This window comes from Henckelia pumila, chromosome 4 (genome assembly GCF_033568475.1).
Source record: "Henckelia pumila isolate YLH828 chromosome 4, ASM3356847v2, whole genome shotgun sequence".
NCBI classification, from domain to species: Eukaryota; Viridiplantae; Streptophyta; class Magnoliopsida; order Lamiales; family Gesneriaceae; genus Henckelia; species Henckelia pumila.
In genome coordinates this window covers 66,858,051-66,883,139 of record NC_133123.1, presented here as the reverse complement: position 1 = coordinate 66,883,139, position 25,089 = coordinate 66,858,051, and the positions used below count along the sequence as shown (strand labels likewise).

The 25,089-nt window shown below is 35.5% G+C and overlaps 4 protein-coding genes across 5 annotated transcripts; 1 reads left to right on the top strand and 3 right to left on the bottom strand.

Moving 5' to 3' along the window:
- Positions 1-999: 999 nt before the first annotated feature.
- Positions 1,000-4,450, bottom strand: LOC140866432 (uncharacterized). 2 transcript variants are annotated; one of them, XM_073271417.1, is made up of 11 exons: positions 4,276-4,450; positions 4,021-4,051; positions 3,687-3,804; positions 3,459-3,572; positions 2,965-3,375; positions 2,485-2,885; positions 2,311-2,410; positions 2,164-2,223; positions 1,990-2,076; positions 1,689-1,817; positions 1,000-1,599 (listed from the first exon to the last, which is right to left on the bottom strand). In XM_073271417.1, exons 3-11 carry the CDS (start codon positions 3,768-3,770, stop codon positions 1,306-1,308), a joined length of 1,680 nt encoding a protein of 559 aa, XP_073127518.1. In that variant the 5' UTR covers positions 3,771-3,804; positions 4,021-4,051; positions 4,276-4,450; the 3' UTR covers positions 1,000-1,305. The 2 variants fall into 2 exon arrangements, with proteins under 2 accessions (XP_073127518.1, XP_073127519.1); XM_073271418.1 differs by having other exon boundaries at positions 2,311-2,395; positions 4,021-4,450.
- Positions 4,451-15,005: 10,555 nt separating this feature from the next.
- LOC140861121 (fasciclin-like arabinogalactan protein 21) lies at positions 15,006-16,394 on the top strand. Its single transcript, XM_073264132.1, has one exon. It carries the CDS (start codon positions 15,006-15,008, stop codon positions 16,392-16,394), a length of 1,389 nt encoding a protein of 462 aa, XP_073120233.1.
- Positions 16,395-16,940: 546 nt separating this feature from the next.
- LOC140866986 (uncharacterized) lies at positions 16,941-19,684 on the bottom strand. Its single transcript, XM_073272053.1, has 8 exons — positions 19,568-19,684; positions 19,363-19,459; positions 19,130-19,268; positions 18,876-18,958; positions 17,862-17,996; positions 17,678-17,782; positions 17,402-17,539; positions 16,941-17,253 (listed from the first exon to the last, which is right to left on the bottom strand). Exons 1-7 carry the CDS (start codon positions 19,639-19,641, stop codon positions 17,417-17,419), a joined length of 756 nt encoding a protein of 251 aa, XP_073128154.1. The 5' UTR covers positions 19,642-19,684; the 3' UTR covers positions 16,941-17,253; positions 17,402-17,416.
- A 1,538-nt stretch (positions 19,685-21,222) lies between these two features.
- On the bottom strand, positions 21,223-24,730 carry LOC140860227 (4-hydroxy-3-methylbut-2-enyl diphosphate reductase, chloroplastic). The gene is made up of 10 exons (XM_073263134.1): positions 24,325-24,730; positions 23,963-24,159; positions 23,182-23,361; positions 22,940-23,071; positions 22,730-22,804; positions 22,546-22,651; positions 22,367-22,461; positions 22,062-22,247; positions 21,647-21,733; positions 21,223-21,553 (listed from the first exon to the last, which is right to left on the bottom strand). Exons 1-10 carry the CDS (start codon positions 24,584-24,586, stop codon positions 21,488-21,490), a joined length of 1,386 nt encoding a protein of 461 aa, XP_073119235.1. The 5' UTR covers positions 24,587-24,730; the 3' UTR covers positions 21,223-21,487.
- Between the last annotated feature and the right edge of the window lie 359 nt (positions 24,731-25,089).

Genomic DNA, 25,089 nt, shown 5'->3' with positions numbered 1-25,089 from the left:
TTGGCAAAGAATCCTGTTTATCATGCCAGGACGAAGCATATACAGGTTCGGTACCATTTCATCAGATCAGTTTTGGAAGATGGAATCTTGATGCTTGAGAAGATTCCTGGAAGCAAAAATCCGACTGATATGTTCACAAAGGCGGTGACCACTAACAAACTGAAGTTATGTTCGACTTCAGTTGGACTGCAAGTATAAGAGAGGAAGCTTGAGCTGCTGCATTGTCTGTGTGAAGCCATGATTAAAATCAAGTCTTCAAGTGGGAGATTTGTTAGGTGGCAAGTGTAAGGTGATTGGTGGGATGATGGCAGGTGGGAGTTTATTGGTTGGGAAAGGAATTAAATTCAACGCGGAGAGGAGCTCTATAAATTGAGCTTCTCTCCCCCCAATTCAGATATCACATTCCAAAGTGAGAGAAAAAAAAAAGAAAAGAAAAAGAAAGATAAAAGAGTTTCTTGGGTTTCTTGAGTGTTTCTCTTGTGTGAGTTAGAGAAATATTTCTCGGTAATACTCGGGGTTTGCCTTTGGTGAGATGTAGTGTTTTGTATACACTTGTAATATTTCTCCGATTATAAATATTGCAGTAGCTCCGTGGACGTAGCCTATATTGGGTAAACCACGTAAATCTTTGGTGTTCTTATTGATTTTTTTATTTCGCAATTATTATCGTCATGATCGCTTCGACATAATCCATAACATTGGGCAACATGAATCTCATGAAGTATACCTTGGTCTTCCAGCTTTTGTTGGTAAAAACAAACGACGAGTTTTCGATGATGTTAGACAACGAGTATGGTGTTAACTCAGAAAAATATAATTTTTCCTAACTTTCATTTATAATGCAAATTTTTATTTTTAAATATACAAAAACTTTTTTACTTTTTCGTCTACTATAATTTTGAAAATTTCTTCGTGTGTTGAGTTTTTGCTTTGATAAAATAAGTCAGATTTTGGTTCCGGTACTTTGTCAACTAATCGAAGTCAGAACTCTTGAAGAAGGAACAAGAAAAGCTCATGGATTACATAAATTGAACCATTTTTGGGAATGACAGATGAATCACTCTAAAGTCATGAAATGAACACACCACCTTCTGAAATCCATCCCACAAATCCAACATCACACAGCATGCGAGTTCTTCATATGCATACACCAATCTTCGATGTTCTTCAACTGCGATTTTTCGGATTCAGATGCACATGGCTATGACTCATGATTCATCCATCATTCAAACATGTCATTTTATGCAGTTCTATATCTAATTTAACACAAAACAATCACTTCCCTAGTAAGAATGCACACACGTCTCACTTGACTAACTCGTTTGATATCAAGAAACGGAAGGTAAAGTTGTGCGGGATCCAATCGATCTTCTTGCAGTATTTTCCTTGCTGGAAATTCATCCTCAGAGAATCCGGCATCGAAAGATAGAGCATCTCTGCCACCCCAGATGGAGATAACCCCATTTCCTTCACGAAAAACTCCACGTTTTTGGGTATGTGCAGTCTTTGATCTTTATGTTTCCTGGTGTTCATTTGAATGTACTCTTCTTTCGCCATTTCCAGGTCCTGGAAAATTTTCTTTGGCGTATATAAACGAACCTGGAAGAAGTTATAGAGCGGATTAATGCATTCCCAAAACACACAAATATTTGCATTTGTGCAGTACTGAAAGTAAATTGGCAGCTTACTAATGGATCCGATTGGCATCCTGCGCAAAGCGCGAAATGTAATCGAGGTTCCGGATGCTTTATCGCGAGTGATTTTCGAGGTTCTCCGGTTTTAAACTTTGCCTTGGTGAACAACCATGAGTGAAGCCACTGTAAGATAGGGATCCAGTTCAATTAGGCCATGAAGTTGACAAGTATTTGGCAAAACATTAATAAATAATTTGAAGCAGCTCGAAGACGGCGACGTGCTCGAGTTCGACTCTAGTTCGGTCACTTTTGCATACAAAATCAAATGACAGTCACCTGTACTTTGAAGGAATACCTGCGAAGGACGCGGCAAACGACATCCGAGTATCGAGCTTTGAATGGTGTCAACGCTAATGGTGTGGCCTCCTATGTTATATGCAGCCTGAATCAATCAAAATATTTTATAACACCTTGTAACCAAAGAATTGGAGATTAAGGAATGTGACATTAATGGAATTCAATTCACTACCTTGAGAGCTAAAGAGACCCTCTTTTGATTGCCGCTTGGAATCCCATGAACCAAGAATGCCTGCATCATATTATACATTGGTTGCCAAAGATTCAGACATTGTAATATCTAAAACAACTGAAATGCTTTCTGTTAGTAAATCCTTACATGCATTACTATAGCGTTGTGAACATTGATCCAGAATGCTAATTTCTCTTCGTGTTTCAGTTTTCCGGGATCGACTGTCGCCAACCTAGAAATGAGAAACCTGAAAAGGATCGTGTAAGACCGCGACATTGAAAAACCCGAAACAGGAATCAAAAGGTAAAGAATTTGAGGTACCTAAACTTTTGCAGCAAAACTTCCACAGCATTTAGCCTTTGGGGCTCTCGAACGACGCCTTGTACGTCGATGACGGAGCGGAAAGATGCGCTGAAATCTTTGGATGTTTCCACATGGAAAGGATTGTTCACCCACGAATTACAAGATGAGTTTTCTTCGCAAGAAAAGCTGCTCAAGTCAAGCTGTCCTTGTGAAGAAAATTTACTCTGTGGAGATGTATGGGGGCTGGAATTCGAGCCGTGATCGACCGAAGGATCAGGATCAGAAAGGTGGCAGTATATCGTTGAGATGCACTTGATCATCTCCTCAGAAATCCAGTTGGGATTTTCGCGAACACGATTCGGAAACCTTGAGCCTAGAGACTCTGCCAAATTCGAATTGGATGTCGAGTCTTGCACCCGCTGAAAACGACACAACAACATCAGATTCATAGCCCATATGGATCAAAATTTTGTTGTCTGAGAATCAAAGATTAAGTACCTCTAGCATCCACAGAGGCAAGGAATGATAAGAGTCAACAGCTTCGGCTACAACTTCAAACGGAGGCGAGGTTAGAAAGGAAGAAGCTGAATACTGAGACAATGAAGAATGGCTTCTGTCAATGCCACTATCAACAAGAGTCTCTGCTCCCAAAATATCATCACATTTGCGACGTAAATCGCCTCCCGGATCACCGTTTTTCGCAGATTTGCTGCTTCTTGAATTAGTTCTTGGCACTTCAACAACCGCAGAAGCATCTGTTCTTGAATCGGCCTTCTGTTGTTCGTCCACAGTAGGTAAGGAAGACACCCTTTTGGCGAAATTTCGCCTATACATGGCTAGAAGATACTTCTCCAAGTACACCACCTCCATTTCCAAAAGGGCGATTTCTTTGATGAGATTCTCAGCTGGCTGGGCATCGAAAAAGATGGGATCTTGTGAGGATTTGAGAGAAAAACATGAACATATTCAATGGTGAAAATCAAGAACAGAACCTGGGAAAGTGATTTATATGCGGGATCATCTAACAGAGGCTGGCAATTCATAGCCTTTTCAAGTGCAGATCGAACCGCAGTTTGGCTTTCTAATTGCTCCTGAAGCTGTAAAATCTATGCCCACAAAAAAATAACACAAAACAGATTTCAAAACTCGTATATTTTTCCTTGGCTTGAAAGATCAGAAGGGGATAATATTAAACAAACATGATCCGCGATGAAATTTACCTCTTCTATCAACTGATTTTGGGTCTCCCCTGGGGAAAACTGTCTCTTCTTGTGTTCAACTTCAAAGTTCTTCGGATTTCCCATAACCAAAATATCAAAAGATTTGCGAAAATAGGTCCTAAATACAAAAAAAAAAAAAAAAAAAATCCTCAGATTTCACGCCTTAATGGTCTCCGAAACTACATTCTTGATGATAAATACTTCGACCCACTTTCCCATTTTAGAAAACAATCCCATTAATAAAACTTTTTACCTATTTACACCAACAGAAATCGGCAGCAAATGAAACGAGAATGTGTAAGAAAAAAAGAAAGGGAAATAATAATAATAATACCTCTCAAAGCCTATAACTTAGCGAATTCAACCTGCATTTAATTTCAACTGATTTAGATTCATCGAAGCATTAAATGCAGATTCTTTGGAGTATATATATAAAATTCTCCACTGTGGAACCAAATTCAGACCACTGCCGATACAGCATTAAATGCAGGAGGCAGATATTCCGACAGAAAGTGACAAGTGCCTTAACGGAAACGATATACGATGTAAGAAAGCTCCAAGAAACATTAATTTTGTGAAAACAAGAGACCTCAGCGAAAGGGCTTGACGCAGGGACTGAGAGAAAGACTGCTCAATCACACATATTCTATTCAAACAAATCTTGAAAACCCGAGTCAAAATCTCATGTGTAGCGATAAACAATTGGATTTTAAATCTGATATTCTCGAATCAAATCAAGAAAACTTCTGTCGTGGACGATGACAATGGACTGGCAATCCAATGTTCGTACCAGTAAACCAAATGGATGTATTGTTTATACATTCTTCACATTTTTTTTAAAAAAGAAAAAGATAAGAAAAAAAAAAAGAAAAAGAAAATCCACCCCTTTTTTGTATATTTTATTGTTGGAAAATGTTATATGTACAAATGAGATTACAAGTTGGGTTACAAAATACAATTGAATTGAAAAAATTATTCCTACACTTTATTTGAAAAAAATCATTCAAAAATATATGGAGGATAATTTTGTAATTACAAATGCAATTTGTAAACGAACTTGTAATCCAATTTGTACATGTAGCATGGTCCTTTATTGTTTATGCAAAAATTTCTTATCACATCATCACATGTATCAATTTTGTGAAGTCATTCTCAAATGACTATCTAATGAATCAATTTTGACGTGTGACGGATTTTTATGCTGACCACTCGTTAAAAAATATTACATTTTATGTCAAAACTATTATTTTTCGCATCAAATATAAATTGGGTCAACACTTATCATGAATATATATATGTGACAATTTCAAATAAGAGGGATTGAATATTCTTGGTTACTTGACTTGTCACTTAATTGTCATACAAAGGCAGCCCACCTTGGTAACCTTTTGCATGCCCTGCGTGCGTTGCATTAAAAGAAGTAAATCATTTGGAAGCTTTATCAAAGTATGGCTCCTACATTTAATGTTTCGACTATAGGACAATTTTAAAATTATCGAAATATATATAGTACTTGTGACAATTATAACACGTAGGAGACAGTATGCAACGGTTTTGAAATTACTAATCTGATTAGTTTCTCCAAAACTTAGCTTATATACTTCGACGATGTACAACGTATACTCTCGCATGTTATGGGAATTCAAAGACCGATACGCCCATATTCACGATTCCCACCATGTGTAGCGTAGATAAATCTGTTTTTGTGTGTTTCCATGATTTGTTCGTATTATTAGTTCATCCTCGTGGATAATGAATAATTGGAAGATATGCATGAAATTACTCACATTATTAGATTAGTGAAAGGTAATTAAAAAGGGGAAGAAAGGGCTTTTACATGGGATAGAGCTTTTGGACCTCAAAAGGAGTGAAAGACTAAAGTTTAAAGGTCAAAACAAAAAGTACAAAGGATATGCTTCAAGAAATAGGCTGATTTTTGGAATTGTTTTGCATGGCCTAGCTAGTTCCCTCGAGTCACAATAACAAAAAAGGGATGCAAATCACAGCTCACAATCCTGGACTTTGACAAAGGGAATTTACTTTTTCATGTTTGTGGCATTTGGTGTCATTTGCTTGGTGGAAAAAAGTATGGTCATGTATTCAATTAGGATTTTCAACTCCAAAATTACTTTGATGGTATTTTCAGAATCAATGATTTCGGTTGTACCAACCATACATTCGGGTTTTACTGTCGAAGCAACAAAAAAGTTTAACTTTTTACTCAAAAGAATTAGTGTATCATTTTCTGTGAAATTGAATTTCGGTTTTATTTCGTTATCTTTTTTTTTTTTTTTTTGAAAATTTAGTTTTTCATATTTTTCTTTTTACGATTTTGATCTTTTAAGTTATCAAATTATAATTTCAGTTCGTTATATTTGTTTGTTCTTTTTTCTGCAATTTTTGTCTTTTTCTTCAATGTGAAACTAGCATGCATTTTCATATTAAAAAAATGACAATAACTACCAAAAAAGAACCAAAGTTTGAAAAATACAGGATCAAAAACTCAATTCTGATAATAATAGCTGACCAAAATAGCGAAATGCGATAGATAAAGATGATGGGAAAAAATTCCCAGAGAAAAAGCATAAATAATTTTCCGTAAATTTGTATTTTATTTTATTTTATTTATATATATATTTATGCGAAATATCAAAAATATATTATTTCTTTTTGTTTTTTAGAAAATATTTTTTGGTCAAACGTGCATAAATTCAAGATATGACTACAACAAAAAATGATTTCGTAGATAAAATACAAAACAATAATTGAAAGCAGTAAAATAATATTGTGAACGAGAAATAATAAGGAAATTGTAAAGCGATGGTAAACCAAACCGATGTCTGTAGCAAAGTACAGTTTTCTTAAAACAGATTTGTCGTCTCCTTGAGGTACTTGATGATCAGCACGTACGGATGTCTGTTTTCCAAGAATACAATTGTTGAAAGAATATAAAATTAAGCACAAATTCACTACTCCGACGAACTCAAATCATACCTTCAATTATCACCAAAACTTAATGAAAGCCAAATGAGGAGCTTACAATTAACTCAAGAATGTGAAAAGTCAAGCTAGAGTTAAAAGTCGTTATCACATTCATGAACCATAATTTCATTCAAACTTTAATTTAAATCAAATTTCCAACAATATTATCTGATTTTCATTACCTAAACTTTTTCGATTTTATAGCCTTACTTTTACCTTAGTAATTAAAAAACTTTAGCCCCATATATCACTACTATCTGTATGTGTAATATAAAAAATATGCACTTGCAAACAAATTATTGATTAAGTAAATATTACAAACATATTTTAGTCTCTAAAATCCATAACATTGTTGACTTACAGGTCTTGAAGTCTGTCCACCTTCAAGAAATTCGTGCCAAATTTTGTCTTTGCTGTTTGGTCCAAATTCAACCAAAAAAAATCAATTGTTATTTAATTTTATGGTGTAGTTATCAATTATGTCCATTTGTTTAACAATATTAGCTGCGATTTTGTAGCATGTCAATTATAAGTCAATCATATATCAGTTTCCAAAGAATCTTACAGACATGCTAGTGCCCTAATTTAATACACAATCTGACTGCATCGATTATTTGGCAATTCATGGATTATTTATATTTAGTATTCAAACTCCAAAGTCGTTGAAATTGGTGTGCAGAAAATTTTGTTATTGTAGATTCTTGAAATACGGGGAATTGAATGAAATATATAAATCATTGTTTGATTATTGTCTTGCAGATTTCATTTAATGTACGTGGTCCTTAATTGGGGCAATCTTGTACTGATTATTGCGCAATCTTAAATTAATCATTGGAAAGCAATAGGTCAAATACACGTTAAAATGAACACAATAATCGTGTGAGACATCTCACCGGCCAATTTTGCGATATGATGAGTTTTTGACTCGACTCATGAAAAAAATATAATTTTCTATGACACCGTTTCACGAGAGATTTACTCTAAAGTGAAATATATGTTCAATTTTATATAAATAAAATAAAAATTTATGATTTTCAAATGATTATTTATGTAGAAGAACTAAAATATGATATTTCAGTCTCCCAAAATATATGTCGATTATAAATGTATTGGCTTCTTTTGATGGCTAACTATTTCCAAATCATATTAGTGTTTGTAATTTTTAAAAATAAGTTATTATAATTTTTTTTCTTAACAAATTGTTAAGAAAAAATTCATAATCACTTATTTTTAGAGGTTGCAAACACTACCTAAAGAAATTTGATTCAAATATGAGTGACGTTGATTCACGAAATAGTTTGAAATTTATCATGATCAAATATTTTTTTTTAACCTTCAAACATCCTAGAAAATGAAGACCATATGTAACACCCAGTATTTTTAGTACGTAAATTTGCATGCATAATTAGGGATTTCATTTATTTAGAATTTTAGATTATGGGTTAAATAATTATGTGAAATTATTTGTGCATGTTTTAAGTTATTTTTAAGCATTTAACCCATAATTAGTGATTTTTCATGATTTATGGAAATTTAATTATTTTATCGCGTAGACGGGACCGTAGACGGGACCGTAGACGGACGAGATGACAACTTTCTATCCAATTTATTTCATGAGCCTTTTAAGAGCCCAAAAATATTATTTTGAGTTTTATCTCCTCAAAATTATCAGTATTTAATTTTATATAATTTTAGGAGTTCATTTTTATTCAAATTTAGCCAAAATATTGACTTTTAATTACCTTTAAAATTCCCTAAAATTAATATTTTGGGATTTAATTAAGTTATCAGATTTTTTAACTTTTAGTTGGAGTTTTAAAGTTGTATATTTTATATATATAACATCTTCTATTTAATTTAATTATCATGCACCTTATTTTAAATCAATATTACCCTAACAACCTACCCCAATCTCACGTAATCTTCAACCTAGCCGCCTCCCTCCCCCATTATTCATCTCCTTCATCGACCAAGTAGCCTCCAAGAAGGACTCCATAGCCTCGATATTTTTGAAGCATCAAGAAAGGTTGTTCGTCGTCCCGGAAACGTTCTACGCACTTTGCCCTATTAATTCTACGGTGCAAGGCATGTTTTCTTCCTCTTTTTCGCACTATATCAGTAATTATTATGTGTGTGTTGAGTGTGCATCGAAATCTTTCAAGAATTTTCAGAAAAGGAATCGGTTTTGACGCTTGTATCTTATTCTTGTATGTTGCTTGATCATGCTCACGTTTTCTTCATCCATGGTGCGTCCAGCTACTGGTCAGGGGTCCCTAGGTCGTGTGAGGGTGATCTAGACTCGAATGGCTCGAGTGGTTCGAGCCAAACGAGCCCAAAAAACCAGCTGATGCAGATCGGCCTTCATGGGGCGCAGGTTTAGGGTTTTTGGGTTCGGCCTCTGTGCGTGGGCTGCATGGGGTCGGGACCTTGGTCAGGTTCAGACCGCCCAGACGTGGGCTACGTTAGGGCGGCGGAGCTCCGGCCAGGGACGGCCGGAGCAGGGCGACAGCAGCCCTAGAAGGGCTGCTGCTCGCGGCCGGGAAGCATAGGAGAAGGGGTATCGGGTTTTAGGGTTAGCGTGGATCCGGGTCGGGTTGTGGGGTCCGGGTCGGGTCTGGAAAGTCATGGGTTATGTTAGTTGGGTTCGGGTCCGGGTTAAGTGAGTCGGGCTTGGGTATTTTATTTTTTTAAGTTTTAAGTTTAATTAAGTGTTAAATGGGCCTAATTAAATCCAAAAATTTAATTGGATTCCATTTAATTATTTGGGTTGAAATTTAATTATTATTGGGCTTAAATAAATTTAATTAAGTTAGTCCAATAATTTTTATGGGCTTGGGGGCCCATGGAAGTTATTGGGCCAGTCTTTGGGCTTTTGGGCCCATTGGGCCAGAATAGGTTGTTATTGGGCCAGAAATGCATTAATGGGCTTGAATAAATTAATTGGGCTTAGAAATGTATTTTTGGGCTTAAGTTTGTTAATGGGCCAGTCTCAGTGTTAATGGACCAGAATTTAAGAAAATGGACTTGAGTGTTAGGGCCAGCAGTTCAGCACAAACCATGAGAAATTGCATGTGTCCTAATTATATATTTAATTATTTTATGCATGAATGTTATTTTAGTATTTATATGTTAGTATAAAAATTAAATTAAATATATAGGAAGGACACACATTTTATCTAAGTACATGCATTCATGAAATAATTTTATGGCATGATTTAATGTTTAAGGTTGAGCTAGAAAATAATTTTTATGTTGGAAGTTGTAGTAGTGTGACAATTTAAGGGGGACAAGTCCCCACATGTTAAGGGTAGTTTACTACCAGTAAGAGGTGATTCGTCACCGCCGCGTACGTTGGTTTTAAGAGACTGATCAGTCGAACCTTTTAAGTTTAAGGTTACACTACGGATATGACCATGCGATGTTAGAAAAAATTATATGCTCAACAATGTTATGTATGTATTATATGATTATATTTAAGTTCAAGTTTAAGCAAGATTTTAAGTTATGATTCATGATTTTAAGCATGTCCATTCATGTATATGTTATGTATTAGTATTTCAGTGATTTAAATTATTTTAAGCTCTTGTTATGTTAGCATGTTGGGCCTCTAGGCGCACTACACTTATATGGTGCAGGTGAGTACGTAGAGGAAGATGTAGTTCCTACCGGTGGTGAGGACGTATGAGCGGACATGCAGTGATCCCCCGTGACCGTCGGCTGAGTCTTTATGAACATTTTAAGAATTTTAAACTCTGTTTCTTATTTATTTTTTTTATGTCTTTTCAGTAGTGAATTTTCGTACTATTTTTATTAAATAATTTTATTGCATGCAAACTTTTAAGTGGATTTTTTGACAGTATTTTATTTAAGTTTGACTTAGTTATTCAAGTAAAAAATGTTGCATATTTATGTTATTTTTTTAAATCCGTTTATTTTTTTTTGTGCATATATGTATGGGCATGTATGTACATCTATTTTACTTAGTATTAAAAAAAAAAAAAATTCCGCATATGTTATTTTAGAATGTTTGGGTTGTTTCACCATATAAAATGTCAAAATTAAGAATATATGTTAGATTTCGTATTCATGGTCAAATAAACTTTATTTTCTTAAATTTATGTGATTTACTTTAAATGTGTACGGACCCTCAAATTGTTATATTACTCCATCTCCTAGAGTGAAAAGTAATATTTTTGACATAAATAACAATAATTTTCATAGTTTATGTCAAATAAGAGATCTTTTTCATAAAATTAACCCGTAAATCGTCTAATAAAAGTTTTGGGCAGAAAAAAAAAATCAGCCTGTTAGAATCTTTGTACGCCCTAGACTATACTATTATTATTAATGAGCAAATGCGCAGAACCCACCAAAGTCAAGATTTCATTTGTTAAAATATATAAATATGATATTAGCCATAAAAAGACAATCCAACGAACTTTCCAATGGTTTAGGCCTTATTTGGTTTCAAAAGCCAGATCAGAAAAAACACTTTTTTATTAAAAAAAAAAGTATTTTTTTGGCTAACAAGGTGTTTGGGTGGTCATTTAAATGCTTAAAAAAACATTTTTTTAAGTCAAAACTATAGCCTTTTTTAAAAATAAGTTATTATAATTTTTTTTCTTAACAAATTGTTAAGAAAAAATTCATAATCACTTATTTTTAGAGGTTGCAAACACTACCTAAAGAAATTTGATTCAAATATGAGTGACGTTGATTCACGAAATAGTTTGAAATTTATCATGATCAAATATTTTTTTTTAACCTTCAAACATCCTAGAAAATGAAGACCATATGTAATACCCAGTATTTTTAGTACGTAAATTCGCATGCATAATTAGGGATTTCATTTATTTAGAATTTTAGATTATGGGTTAAATAATTATGTGAAATTATTTGTGCATGTTTTAAGTTATTTTTAAGCATTTAATCCATAATTAGTGATTTTTCATGATTTATGGAAATTTAATTATTTTATCGCGTAGACGGGACCGTAGACGGACGAGATGACAACTTTCTATCCAATTTATTTCATGAGCCTTTTAAGAGCCCAAAAATATTATTTTGAGTTTTATCTCCTCAAAATTATCAGTATTTAATTTTATATAATTTTAGGAGTCCATTTTTATTCAAATTTAGCCAAAATATTGACTTTTAATTACCTTTAAAATTCCCTAAAATTAATATTTTGGGATTTAATTAAGTTATCAGATTTTTTAACTTTTAGTTTGAGTTTTAAAGTTGTATATTTTATATATATAACATCTTCTATTTAATTTAATTATCCTGCACCTTATTTTAAATCAATATTACCCTAACAACCTACCCCAATCTCACGTAATCTTCAACCTAGCCGCCTCCCTCCCCCATTATTCATCTCCTTCATCGACCAAGTAGCCTCCAAGAAGGACTCCATAGCCTCGATATTTTTGAAGCATCAAGAAAGGTTGTTCGTCGTCCCGGAAACGTTCTACGCACTTTGACCTATTAATTCTACGGTGCAAGGCATGTTTTCTTCCTCTTTTTCGCACTATATCAGTTATTATGTGTGTGTTGAGTGTGCATCGAAATCTTTCAAGAATTTTCAGAAAAGGAATCGGTTTTGACGCTTGTATCTTATTCTTGTATGTTGCTTGATCATGCTCACGTTTTCTTCATCCATGGTGCGTCCAGCTGCTGGTCAGGGGTCCCTAGGTCGTGTGAGGGTGATCTAGACTCGAATGGCTCGAGTGGTTCGAGCCAAACGAGCCCAAAAAACCAGCTGATGCAGATCGGCCTTCATGGGGCGCAGGTTTAGGGTTTTTGGGTTCGGCCTCTGTGCGTGGGCTGCATGGGGTCGGGACCTTGGTCAGGTTCAGACCGCCCAGACGTGGGCTACGTTAGGGCGGCGGAACTCCGGCAAGGGACGGCCGGAGCAGGGCGACAGCAGCCCTAGAAGGGCTGCTGCTCGCGGCCGGGAAGCATAGGAGAAGGGGTATCGGGTTTTAGGGTTAGGGTGGATCCGGGTCGGGTTGTGGGGTCCGGGTCGGGTCTGGAAAGTCATGGGTTATGTTAGTTGGGTTCGGGTCCGGGTTAAGTGAGTCGGGCTTGAGTATTTTATTTTTTTAAGTTTTAAGTTTAATTAAGTGTTAAATGGGCCTAATTAAATCCAAAAATTTAATTGGATTCCATTTAATTATTTGGGTTGAAATTTAATTATTATTGGGCTTAAATAAATTTAATTAAGTTAGTCCAATAATTTTTATGGGCTTGGGGGCCCATGGAAGTTATTGGGCCAGTCTTTGGGCTTTTGGGCCCATTGGGCCAGAATAGGTTGTTATTGGGCCAGAAATGCATTAATGGGCTTGAATAAATTAATTGGGCTTAGAAATGTATTTTTGGGCTTAAGTTTGTTAATGGGCCAGTCTCAGTGTTAATGGACCAGAATTTAAGAAAATGGGTTTGAGTGTTAGGGCCAGCAGTTCAGCACAAACCATGAGAAATTGCATGTGTCCTAATTATATATTTAATTATTTTATGCATGAATGTTATTTTAGTATTTATATGTTAGTATAAAAATTAAATTAAATATATAGGAAGGACACACATTTTATTTAAGTACATGCATTCATGAAATAATTTTATGGCATGATTTAATGTTTAAGGTTGAGCTAGAAAATAATTTTTATGTTGGAAGTTGAAGTAGTGTGACAATTTAAGGGGGACAAGTCCCCACATGTTAAGGGTAGTTTACTACCAGTAAGAGGTGATTCGTCACCGCCGCGTACGTTGGTTTTAAGAGACTGATCAGTCGAACCTTTTAAGTTTATGGTTATACTACGGATATGACCATGCGATGTTAGAAAAAATGATATGCTCAACAATGTTATGTATGTATTATATGATTATATTTAAGTTCAAGTTTAAGCAAGATTTTAAATTATGATTCATGATTTTAAGCATGTCCATTCATGTATATGTTATGTTATTAGTATTTCAGTGATTTAAATTATTTTAAGCCCTTGTTATGTTAGCATGTTGGGCCTCTAGGCTCACTACACTTATATGGTGCAGGTGAGTACGTAGAGGAAGATGTAGTTCCTACCGGTGGTGAGGACGTATGAGCGGACATGCAGTGATTCCCCGTGACCGTCGGCTGAGTATTTATGAACATTTTAAGAATTTTAAACTCTGTTTCTTATTTATTTCTTTTATGTCTTTTCAGTGGTAAATTTTCGTACTATTTTTATTAAATAATTTTATTGCATGCAAACTTTTAAGTGGATTTTTTGACAGTATTTTATTTAAGTTTGACTTAGTTATTCAAGTAAAAAATGTTGCATATTTATGTTATTTTTTTAAATCCGTTTATTTTTTTGTGTGCATATATGTATGGGCATGTATGTACATCTATTTTACTTAGTATTAAAAAAAAAAAAAATTTCCGCATATGTTATTTTAGAATCTTTGGGTTGTTTCACCATATAAAATGTCAAAATTAAGAATATATGTTAGATTTCGTATTCATGGTCAAATAAACTTTATTTTCTTAAATTTATGTGATTTACTTTAAATGTGTACGGACCCTCAAATTGTTATATTACTCCATCTCCAAAAAAATAATATAATAACTAAATTACCACATGAAAATCTTGTGTGTATATTGTTGGGAAAAAAAAATTTCTTTTATGTATATAAGCTTCTATGAGATGGTTTCACAGATCTATATTAGTTAGATAGGTACATCCAGTCCATAACTAGAGTGAAAAGTAATATTTTTGACATAAATAACAATAATTTTCATAGTTTATGTCAAATAAGATATCTTTTTCATAAAATTAACCCGTAAATCGTCTAATAAAAGTTTTGGGCAGAAAAAAAAAATCAGCCTGTTAGAATCTTTGTACGCCCTAGACTATACTATTATTATTAATGAGCAAATGCGCAGAACCCACCAAAGTCAAGATTTCATTTGTTAAAATATATAAATATGATATTAGCCATAAAAAGACAATCCAACGAACTTTCCAATGGTTTAGGCCTTATTTGGTTTCAAAAGCCAGATCAGAAAAGCACTTCTTTATTAAAAAAAAAGTATTTTTTTGGCTAACAAGGTGTTTGGGTGGTCATTTAAATGCTTAAAAAAACATTTTTTTAAGTCAAAACTTAAAAACCATTTTTTTAAAAAAAAAATATCTATCAAATCCAAACGGATTTTAGTTTGCGGACTTTGAGGCAATTCTAAATTTATGTAGCAGTACTTATTAGTTAACAATGGCCAATAAATAAATAAATAAACCTATGATCCGGAATATGAAGCCCACCTTTATTGGACCAAAACTTCAAAGCCCAATAATTATGCAGAAGACTAGCCAACAACAAACGGTTACCAAAGGCAATGGCGCGCCTGAGAAAATTAACAGAAACCAGAAGGGTAAATTCGTCAATTGGCAGAGTAACCGAATCCTTCTCCCGCCAGCAGAGTTGGTTAATAAAAACCCCACACTCGATCGTTCACTCTCACTTTCAACTCACGCATTTCACACACCACAGATTTCGATGGCTCTGCGATTCCTTCTCCTGCCTCTGATCATCTCCGCCGTCGCCGTCGCCGTCGCCGCAACGGCAACCAACGGCAGCAGCACCTCCTCTTCACCCCCTCCGTCATCCGCCGCGTTCCAGCCGAACTCCCACCCATTCAATCCAACTCTCGTCTCCACCATTCTGTCCACGCTCGGATACCAGGAATTCTCCATCGCAGCCGTCGCTGCCAACCTCTCCACCACCACTCCGTTAACCGTGTTCGCTCCCTCCGACGCCTCGCTCCTCACCTGTCCTTCGTGCTCGCTTCCGCTACTACTGAAGGAGCTCTCGCTCCCAGGTCTCTATCCCCTGCATTTCCTGCAAACTCTGATATTCGGCACCAAAATCGAAACCCTAGCCCCCAACCGCTGCCTCACCGTCACGAACAACGACAAGGATAAGGTCTTCGTGAACGGAGTGGAGATCTCGCATCCCGATCTCTTCAACAATGGTCTGGTCGTCATTCACGGTCTCCAGGGATTTGTCTCGCATCTCTCTCCTGTCTCGTGCGACGTCGAGCGTATGTCGTCACTCTTATTCCCTACTCAGTCTCTCTCATCTCGGATCGGACCATCTCCGTCCCTCTCTATCATGCGCCTGATGTTGAAGGATGCTATCCTCCGCCTTCGAGCGACAGGATTCAGCATCGCCTCCCTCGCCATGCGTGTGAAGTTTGCGCACCTCGCGGAATTGAAATCGATTACGATTTTCGCACTTGACGATGTCTCCATCTTCTCCGGCGAAGGAAGCACCTACTTGTCTAACTTCAGGTATCACGTGGTTCCAAACAGACGACTGACGGGGGCGGAGCTGGTGAGCTTGCCTTCAACCACAGTATTGCCGACAATGGACGTTGGAAACAACCTGGTGGTAACCACCGCCGGCGGAGGTGGATCCCTGGAGCCGTTGAGGATCAACTACGTGAAGATTAAAACGATCGACCTGTTGCACAATAGCAGGATCGTGATCCATGGTATCTCCGCGGCGTTTCCGCATATGCATACCCCTTATCTACCGTACGATCAGAAGGGAGAGAGCTTCCCGCTTATCGAACGTCGGCCCAACTGTGATCACCCTGACGGAGAACGTGGAATGTGCATGGTGGAAGCTGCGGTGCCAGCTGGCATGCAGTCAACTGAAGGTCATCATGTTTCTGAATTTTAGCTTTGACAACTGTATAGAATTTGAGAGTCCGTTACTGTAGACTGACTGTGTAGTGGGCTGGAGTAAATCGAATGACGTTTTGATTGCTTATTCCTCTCTGTAATGGCTGGGCAATTGCATGGACAGAATAATGAGAAAGTAAGTTTGCATCACAAATTATTTTTAAGTCTGTTTCGGTGCTTTTGAATTATTCTTACTCTCACCAGAAGTTTTTTTTTTTTTACGATTTACATTCGATCTTAATTTGGTTGATTGTGGACTGGAGCGAAGTCAAGCGTATTTTCCCGCAAGATTGAGCAGCTAACGCTCTGTGAATTTAACAAAGATCAAAGGTTCTGTTAATTAATTCACAGCAACATTTTTTTTGCTACATTTCCTGTTTTTATCAGATTATTAATTAAAATTCAAACAATAAACGTGTACCTGTTCAATGTTCATTCATTTTTTAAAAAAATAAATTAATAAAAAATTCTGTTAAGAGACGATGTACATTGCATGTTAAGTAGTGTACTATTGAAGGATGAAGAAATTAGGAATTTAGGACTATCAAATATTCAATATTCAACTCCTGGATGAGTTCGGTCACAAAATCACAAAAAATAACCCCCATAAATGTTAATTTTGTCACATGCTATTCTTATGAACTATTTTTCATCTAAAATACAACGATCGAGCCCTCCCAGAAAAGTACCAACAAGATTGAAGAACATATGAAATTTCATTTCCTTTCAACCATCTTGATGCAGTTTATCACAAGACGTCAAGACCCATACAAAACACACGAAAATAATATTGGTAGTGGACTCGTAGGCATATCTCCGCATTGTGTCATGTTCGATTGATGACAATGTCTAGGAAACTGCAAGATCGAAACAACAATTCATAGAAGCGTATAAAAATACGAGCAATATTCAGAACATTTTCAAATATATGCCAATGTTTTGGAAGGTTAAATAACATATCAGTTTGGGGGGCAGGGGTAGATAAATGGAAATTATCATCTTTACCTTCAGCATCTGATTTCAAATCCCATCTACATCTGTTCGAAACAAATAGTCTTCGTTGTCTAATTCCTCATGGAAAAGAGTTATCAATGGCTCAACAATCTTTTCGATATGTTCGATCTCATCTGATGATCTTTGGCCCTGAAAGATTATGCTTGCTACTTATCATTTACAAGATCAGTTGGCATGCATGAAGTATCATAAAAGACATTACTAATTATAATACAATGCCAAATGTTTTGGTTTAGCAAATCAGTACCCTATCTTACAAGAACTAACCTTCTTCAAGATATAAATGAAATAATGGAATCCATCTCCGAATGTCCTCCATTCAACAGACCACGTAAATGTGGGAGCATTAAAGAAAGGGCGCCTGAAGTGAGGCTAAAGAACAAATAACAAAAGTTTCATTCAAATAATTGTAATGTTGGGAGAGTCCTTGAGTTGCTTTCTTAATTTCTACCTGGCCAAATGTGATGGAAATGAAAATGCCGTTGGGTTTCAGAACTCGATGAACACCTTGGAGCATTGCCATAACCTTCTCTTTTGTTAGAGGTTCTGGGTTCCATGGATCACCTGAGTCAACAAACAATACATCCTATGCAACCAAAAATTAAAAATAATAAATCAATAATACACGCTCATAAAAGCTCCCCTAAAAATTTAAAGATTTAGGGGTTAGTAAATATGAGATGAGATGATCTATGGGTGATAAAAATAAGATATTTTACAGTTTGATTCTACATGTCTCGCTCATCACATCCCATGAACCAAATGGCCCCTCATAATCTTCTTCATCCGGTAAAATAAACCCTTGATAAGAAAAGGGGGATGGAGATGATTTTATCGAGAGAAGCCTAAAAAAAAACTTATCACATTCGTGCTCTAATTTCACACGGTACAACTTGCTTCATCCATTTCTCTCTTCCCAACCAAACCAATCTGATGAAGTACAGAATTGGATCAAGGAAACAAGAATATTGGTGGCTAAGCCAGGAATATGAAGGTCCATGAAACCAAATATTCCAATTTGTTTGTTTTTAATAATAAAAAGGAGCAAAATTCATTACCTTTACATGTGGTACAGAAATATGTATGTGTATATATACATATACAAACTAAAAAATTCGGACCGATTAATCGCCCCTGCCCCTGCCCCTGCCCCTGCCCCTGCCCCTGCCCCTGCCCCTGCCCATTCCCTCTACCTCTCACTCATTCACCCATTTTTTTCTCATAAACCTAACTTACAAAAAAACAAATCCTTATTATCTAATTCCAAAATTCATTATATATATATATATATATATATATATATACATATCATTCACCCATTTTTTTCTCATAAACCTAACTTACAAAAAAACAAATCCTTATTATCTAATTCCAAAATTCATTATATATATATATATATATATATATATATATAAGGAGAGAATGTTCTTCAATTAACTAAAGATTATTAATAATGCAACCTTACCATGGTTCCCTTCTCTATAACCACATCAAAACATTCATCTTCAAATGGCAGCTCTAACATGTCAGCTTCCACTACTTTAATTTCTGATGATAACAACACAAGCCAAAATACGAATTTCTTGTAATGCAATTATATACATAAACTCATTAGAAACAATGAAACATTATCAGAACGCAAAACCAAGAATTGGTTTAAGCCCTCTACTTAGTTGAAAATATTTAAGAAATGAATCCAAAATCAAGAAAAAATCACACCTTTAAAGCCCTTTGAAGATAATCGTTGCTTCATCTTCTCCACAGCAACTGGAGACAAATCAATGCAGGTCAGCTCAGTGATTCCATCTTTATACAATTCTTCACACAGCTGAGAATTCCCACAACCCACCTCCAATGCCTATTGTTATTGGATCCCCAGCATTAAATCAGTTCTTTTCATCCCAGAAATAAGCTAGCGATTCCAGAAAATATCAAAAAAACAAGAGATTCACCGAAGCATTGGGCTCAATTTCTCGAAGAACAAGATCCCGGAAATGAGAATAGTCTTTGAACCATTCGTAATGCTCTTCTTCAGCAAATCTCTGGTCCCTAAACTTCAAATTTTGATTCACAGACAACAAGAATACTCAGTTAAGAACAGAAAATGATGACTTTTGAAACAATTCTTAAGAAGATACATGGAGTTTCGCAGCTGACCAGTAATGGCGGTCGAGGTACGCAGAAGCAGTGGCCGGAACGGCGTCATATTTCTCAGGCTTCGACCTATCCATCTGACTTTCACCCAAGGGAATTTCCAAAACGTGAGTGGTAAAAGCGTAAACCTATCAACGGCCCAATCCAATTTCTTAAATGAGCCCATTAAGAATTGGAGGTATTGTTTCGGCCCATATTCAACTCTACGCAAATTTTTCCTTTATCATCTCATTAATTGGGGTGCATTTTATAATTTCCTCAATCGCCACTCATAGTGACTCATTGCCTTTTTTCTTCTAGTTTATTGGTGATGGCTGCAATCACCCACAAATTTACTTACCCTTTTGCATTGAGATATGGTTCTCTATGTGCTACATGTTGGTGAGCTACGTGTGTACGTTTTTATCAATCGTTAAAACAATTTTATATCATCAACATATAATGCAACTTTTATTAAATATATGAGACCCACATGATCTGCTAGCGTTAGAATATTGAGAAAAATATTCTCGATAGAGGATAGACTAATGTTGGCCTCGATCAGCACTTATCTGATGATCGAGAACTGTGATTGACGCATGATGTTAGATAATATTTTTTTAGCCATGATTTGTTATAATTAGCTCTTAAACTCAAGATATCGTCTCAAACTCGAGACTTTGATACCAGATGAACTATAAATTATCAACAAATAATTTAAATGCAATAAAAGTGACATAAATTGCTCTTTGTTTTCATATTTACTCATTTTACCGTAGGAGTCCAAACATTATGTCATCAATTTTGTTTTTCAAGACTGAACTTTGATAACTTTTAGCAATGAAGTGGGCATACTTTGAATTTGTAACTGTTATGTACATTAATGTTGAATTATAGCTGTACCTGTATTATAAATACCATCGGCCGTAGAATATTTTAGCTGTGCCCAAATTGTCAGTCAAGAATGGAATACTTGTAAAGGAGTCGGCTACGTAACTAACTTTAATTAATAAGTTTACTACCTGCCATCAAAAGTTATTAAAGAATAAATTAATCAATATTTTTGCTACAAGTTTTATTGAATATTAGAAAATTAATAATTCTCTCTGGATTCTCCATTCTCCAAACAACAGCAGTAGTACGGTAGTAGTAATTAATTTTTGAAGTCAACCAATCATGCAAGACTTCAAAGTTTTATCCTTTCAGCCTTCAATTTTGGCAACTTGTATCTTCTTCATGACTTCAATAATTTATATTTATATTATATGACAAGATTTTTTGCCTGTTTTATTTGACTCCAAATTTTTTCGTAAGCGAAAAAGATAAAATTATTTGTATCTACCGATGGATCATCATGTCGCCATCAGCCTAAGTGCCTAACACTTTTATTAGATCTGAAACTTAGAGATTAGAGGTTCTGGTTATATTTATTTGGATGTGAAATTGAAAAATATGAGCGACGGTATAATTTATTGGATATAAAATTGAATAAAAATGAGAGATTTAATTAAAATTCTCGTATATTTTGCCAGAAAAAGATACAAGAGATATTATTGAAATTCATAAATTAAAATTAAAAAAAAAAACATCATCAATATATCGACAGTTTTAAATTTTGAATATTGATTTTTATTTTTAACATCATCCACGTACGTACATACCAAGATATTAGACAAGTATAGCCCAACACAGATCTTCATGTCACGTAATGACACCAAATCATTGAGTCCTTGGAACCACAAAAGAATCAAATACAAATTTAACAGTGCAGTTATTTTTTTTTACCAGTGAAAATAACCACACATGCACATATACATACACACATATAAATGTTGTCATTCCATTACAAGAAGTTGGGCCACAACTCATTCCTTCATGCCTCTGCTAGCCAATATATAAGCCGTTTCGAGTAGCTTTCCAACACGATACTGGTTATGGTATGGTCTATGCTAATTGAAGCAATTCCTCGCGCTTTATCTCGAATATTTTAGCTAGAACATCTTCAACAGCCTGGAAAAAAGACATTTAACGCCCACAAAAAATAGATCAGCCGCAGCCCACAATCTTTACATATTTCCGAGAGCTAAGCCAGACTTAGGTTACCTTATCAGGAGTCGATGCACCAGAGGTAACACCTATTGTGATAGGACCTTCTGGTAGCCAGTTCTCTTTCTCTACCAACTCACCATGCTGCCAAATGCAACTTTAAAATGTTAGAAATAAAAGAATATATTATGTGATCAGATTTCACCATTAGAGTTTATTTTTATGAGTTATAAGAAAGATTTCCAACCATAATTATTCAAAATTTTCACCTAAATAAATAGGTGAAGATTGTACCTAAACCAAGACAAATCAGTAAAATTTTAACACTTCGTGCATTTTGTCGTGGATTTAGGCTTTGGATTAAACCTTAAGTCATAATGCATTCTCTTACTAAATTCGAACATAAAACATCAAAAAACTGTATGTGCACCACATAGATGATAACAAGATAGAATGGTCGGTAGAAGCGTACGTTTAACTTGTAACTTATTTTGTTTCCGGGACCTATCCTTTTCTCGCTGTCGACCCAGTAAGACGGGATTCCACGTTCCTCTGCAATTTCTTGTAGATGCGAAGTGTTACTTGAGTTCCAACCACCAACGACTAGAATAAGATCCAACTGCTCATCAACCAGTTTAAACATGGCATCTTGCCGCTCCTAAATAAAACTTAAATGTGAGACAAGATGTACCGAACTAAATGGTTAAGGACAATGACAAGCATTTTGTACTGTGTCAAAATAATATCAAGGACAAGAAGTAGGGATGATATATTTACTTGAGTTGCATCGCAGATAGTATTGAAACTTATGAAATGGTCGTTAACATTTTCCACTCCGAACTTGCGCATCGCGGTTCTCTCAACTAATTTTCCTGTAGGATAAAGGACCAACATCAATTCACATGCTGCATAATACAGACATGTTTGAGAAACTACGACACTGGTTTGCAACTAACCAATCTCCTCTGTTTCACCCTTCAACATCGTTGTTTGATTAGCAACACCAACTTTTACAAGGTCTACGTCTGGATCAAAACCCTTGGACACAGCATATTTAAATTTCTGCATAGGAAACAATCGTTTCAAATCTGAATATAGAAAGTAAAGCTCAACTTCAGAAGCCTGAGAAGCTGAGCTTACCTCGAGAAATGCATCCTTGGATGAGGAGGATCCATCAAGCTCACCATTCAAAATATAATCACATACATATATCGCCTGTAATTATTACAGCATTTCTTGAGTCATAAACACATGTAAACTACTTCTACACTGATCTTTTTAAAAAAAAAAAAACATCAGGGGTCGATCAACAATCGATATAACTAAAATGAAACACAAAATTAAGTTTACCTCTGCCATATTCTTTACAATGACATACTTTCCAGCAAAAGAAGCAGTTGCAATAGTCTCTTCATGAGAGTATTTACCATGGATAATCGATGTATACTCTCCCTTCTTGTGCTTTTCGACCGAAGTCCAAACCTGCAAAAAAACCAACATTTAGAACTCGGGAGTGAGATACAGACTTTGTTTTTGATAAAACATATTAAAAGATGATAAATTGGAAAAAAAATATCATGGTAAAAAAGTACCTTCGACACCCATGGGCAAGTGGTGTCAACTATTTGCACATTTTTTTCACTCAAAAGCATCATCTCATCTACAGCAGCTCCAAAAGCAGGAAGAACAACAACATCATCCTTGTTAACAACATCAAATTGTTTCTTTCCATCGTCGACAGGAATATTTTTCACCTCCATCTCTTCAAGCTTCTGGTGATAGAAAGTCAAATAGTCGAATTACTAATTATTATAAATCAATTTTCCAAAAAAAAAGAAAAGAAAAGAAAAAGAGTTTATAGGAGGTGACCCAAAAATAATGCAACTATTGTGTAAGCCAGGAATCAGGGAATATATTTTGGATTTAAATTTGAGGATACCCATGTAACTCGGTCGAGCATTAGGCAACATAAGCTAGCTAAGCTAAGACCAACTTAAGGAAATACATGGAATTTGCATACCAAGGATTTTGAATCCGTGTCCCTAATTTGGTACAATGTAAGCATCAAATTTCGAAAAAACTAGAGATCCAGCAACTATAATTTCTCCCTTCGACAGTTTCTAAGTTTTATTTCTTTCTACAGATGATTTAATAAATTTTTTTTAGAAAAAAACAGATCATTTGCTCAATATTTTTAGACCAATATCACATATTACAACCCATCAAACACAAATAAGAATATTGAAGGAAAGAAAAAAGAGTGATTCAGAAAAGTTGGCATTAAGAAGTGACCAAATTTGGGAATATTTCCTGTCAATCACTCATCCATATCAAATGACACCAAATTTTGTACCGAAATCAAGAAAAAGAAACCTGATTGACAGTGGGGTTGTGAATAATTTCGTTAGTGATCCAGATCTTCTCGTTGGGGAACTGCTTTCTAGCTTCGTATGCAATCTGTACAGCTCGCTCAACTCCCCAGCAAAATCCATAGGATTCAGCAAGCTTCACAGTAACATTCCCCCAGGTGTACTTGTACCCATTATCCTTCAATGTTTTTATGGTGTCGCCTGAAATAATAAAACTCCAAAAGCAGGAATCAGTACGAAATCTACGCAAATTAACCAATTGAGCTGAAGCAAATCAGAACAATAATAATAATTCCTACTATCTTTCAACAGAAACAGTAAAGAGCATAATTAACGCAAAACAAAGGAAATTTCAACGCGACATACTGGTATATTCTTGACCCATTCGCTCGAGAGTCTCCTCTTTATGCCCAAAACCCTTGCGATTGTAATTCTTGCTCCTAGTCAAGTTGTGGCGGAACACCTTGGCATCAAAATCCGAGTCCACCGAGGCGGAAGACGACGGAGCAGCTTCCCCTGCAGCCGTGCACCGGACGAATGCCGGCTTCCTTTGGCGGAAAATCCTGGCATCCGGCGAGAAGATGTCGGCACGAGAGGAGATACGAGAGAAGTGCATAGAGATGGCCATAGCGGATGGATGTTCGCTCACCGCGCACGTTAGTGAGAACGCCAAAAACGTGCAGCTTTTTATTGGGTTGGTGTGCAGTGTGCCTGTGGCGCAATATAGCTCTCGTGATCCTCCAATGGATTCATTCAAGGTATTTATACTAATTTTGTTTCGAAGATAGATAGCGTATTCAATTTGGCGCTGTCCTATTTTGAAGATTCAGCTTTGCACCAAAATTTGATGCCCTTTGTTTTTGTTTATTTATTTATTGGCATCAAAATCAATTATTTTATTTCAATCGACAACCGCGACACACACGATAAAAAATGCTTTTGGATCTTGTGCCGTTGGATCAAATGAATTTTACCTGAGATCCACATGATTCATTCAAAACTATGACGATAAATTATTTAGTGAGATTAAATTGTCATGACATTTTATAAGCAATATTTGAATATAATTTCGTAACTTTATAAATTCACAAAATTAAATCAAATTTAAAAATCTCACTAATCCATTTTTTA

What these genes read in the sequence shown, in the direction of transcription:
- LOC140866432 (XM_073271417.1), bottom strand. Translation starts at nt 3,770, where the DNA reads ATGGGAAATCCGAAGAACTTTGAAGTTGAACACAAGAAGAGACAGTTT. An exon ending in AAAATCAGTTGATAGAAGAG is followed by an intron (nt 3,573 to 3,686) that starts GTAAATTTCATC and finishes TTGTGGGCATAG; the next exon opens with ATTTTACAGCTTCAGGAGCA. An exon ending in GGGTCTCTTTAGCTCTCAAG is followed by an intron (nt 2,077 to 2,163) that starts GTAGTGAATTGA and finishes TGATTGATTCAG; the next exon opens with GCTGCATATAACATAGGAGG.
- LOC140861121 (XM_073264132.1), top strand. Translation starts at nt 15,006, where the DNA reads ATGCAGAAGACTAGCCAACAACAAACGGTTACCAAAGGCAATGGCGCG.
- LOC140866986 (XM_073272053.1), bottom strand. Translation starts at nt 19,641, where the DNA reads ATGGATAGGTCGAAGCCTGAGAAATATGACGCCGTTCCGGCCACTGCT. An exon ending in ATCTTCAAAGGGCTTTAAAG is followed by an intron (nt 18,959 to 19,129) that starts GTGTGATTTTTT and finishes TGTTATCATCAG; the next exon opens with AAATTAAAGTAGTGGAAGCT. An exon ending in TTATAGAGAAGGGAACCATG is followed by an intron (nt 17,997 to 18,875) that starts GTAAGGTTGCAT and finishes TTGGTTGCATAG; the next exon opens with GATGTATTGTTTGTTGACTC.
- LOC140860227 (XM_073263134.1), bottom strand. Translation starts at nt 24,586, where the DNA reads ATGGCCATCTCTATGCACTTCTCTCGTATCTCCTCTCGTGCCGACATC. An exon ending in TTGTAAAGAATATGGCAGAG is followed by an intron (nt 22,805 to 22,939) that starts GTAAACTTAATT and finishes TAATAATTACAG; the next exon opens with GCGATATATGTATGTGATTA. An exon ending in CTATCTGCGATGCAACTCAA is followed by an intron (nt 22,248 to 22,366) that starts GTAAATATATCA and finishes AGTTTTATTTAG; the next exon opens with GAGCGGCAAGATGCCATGTT.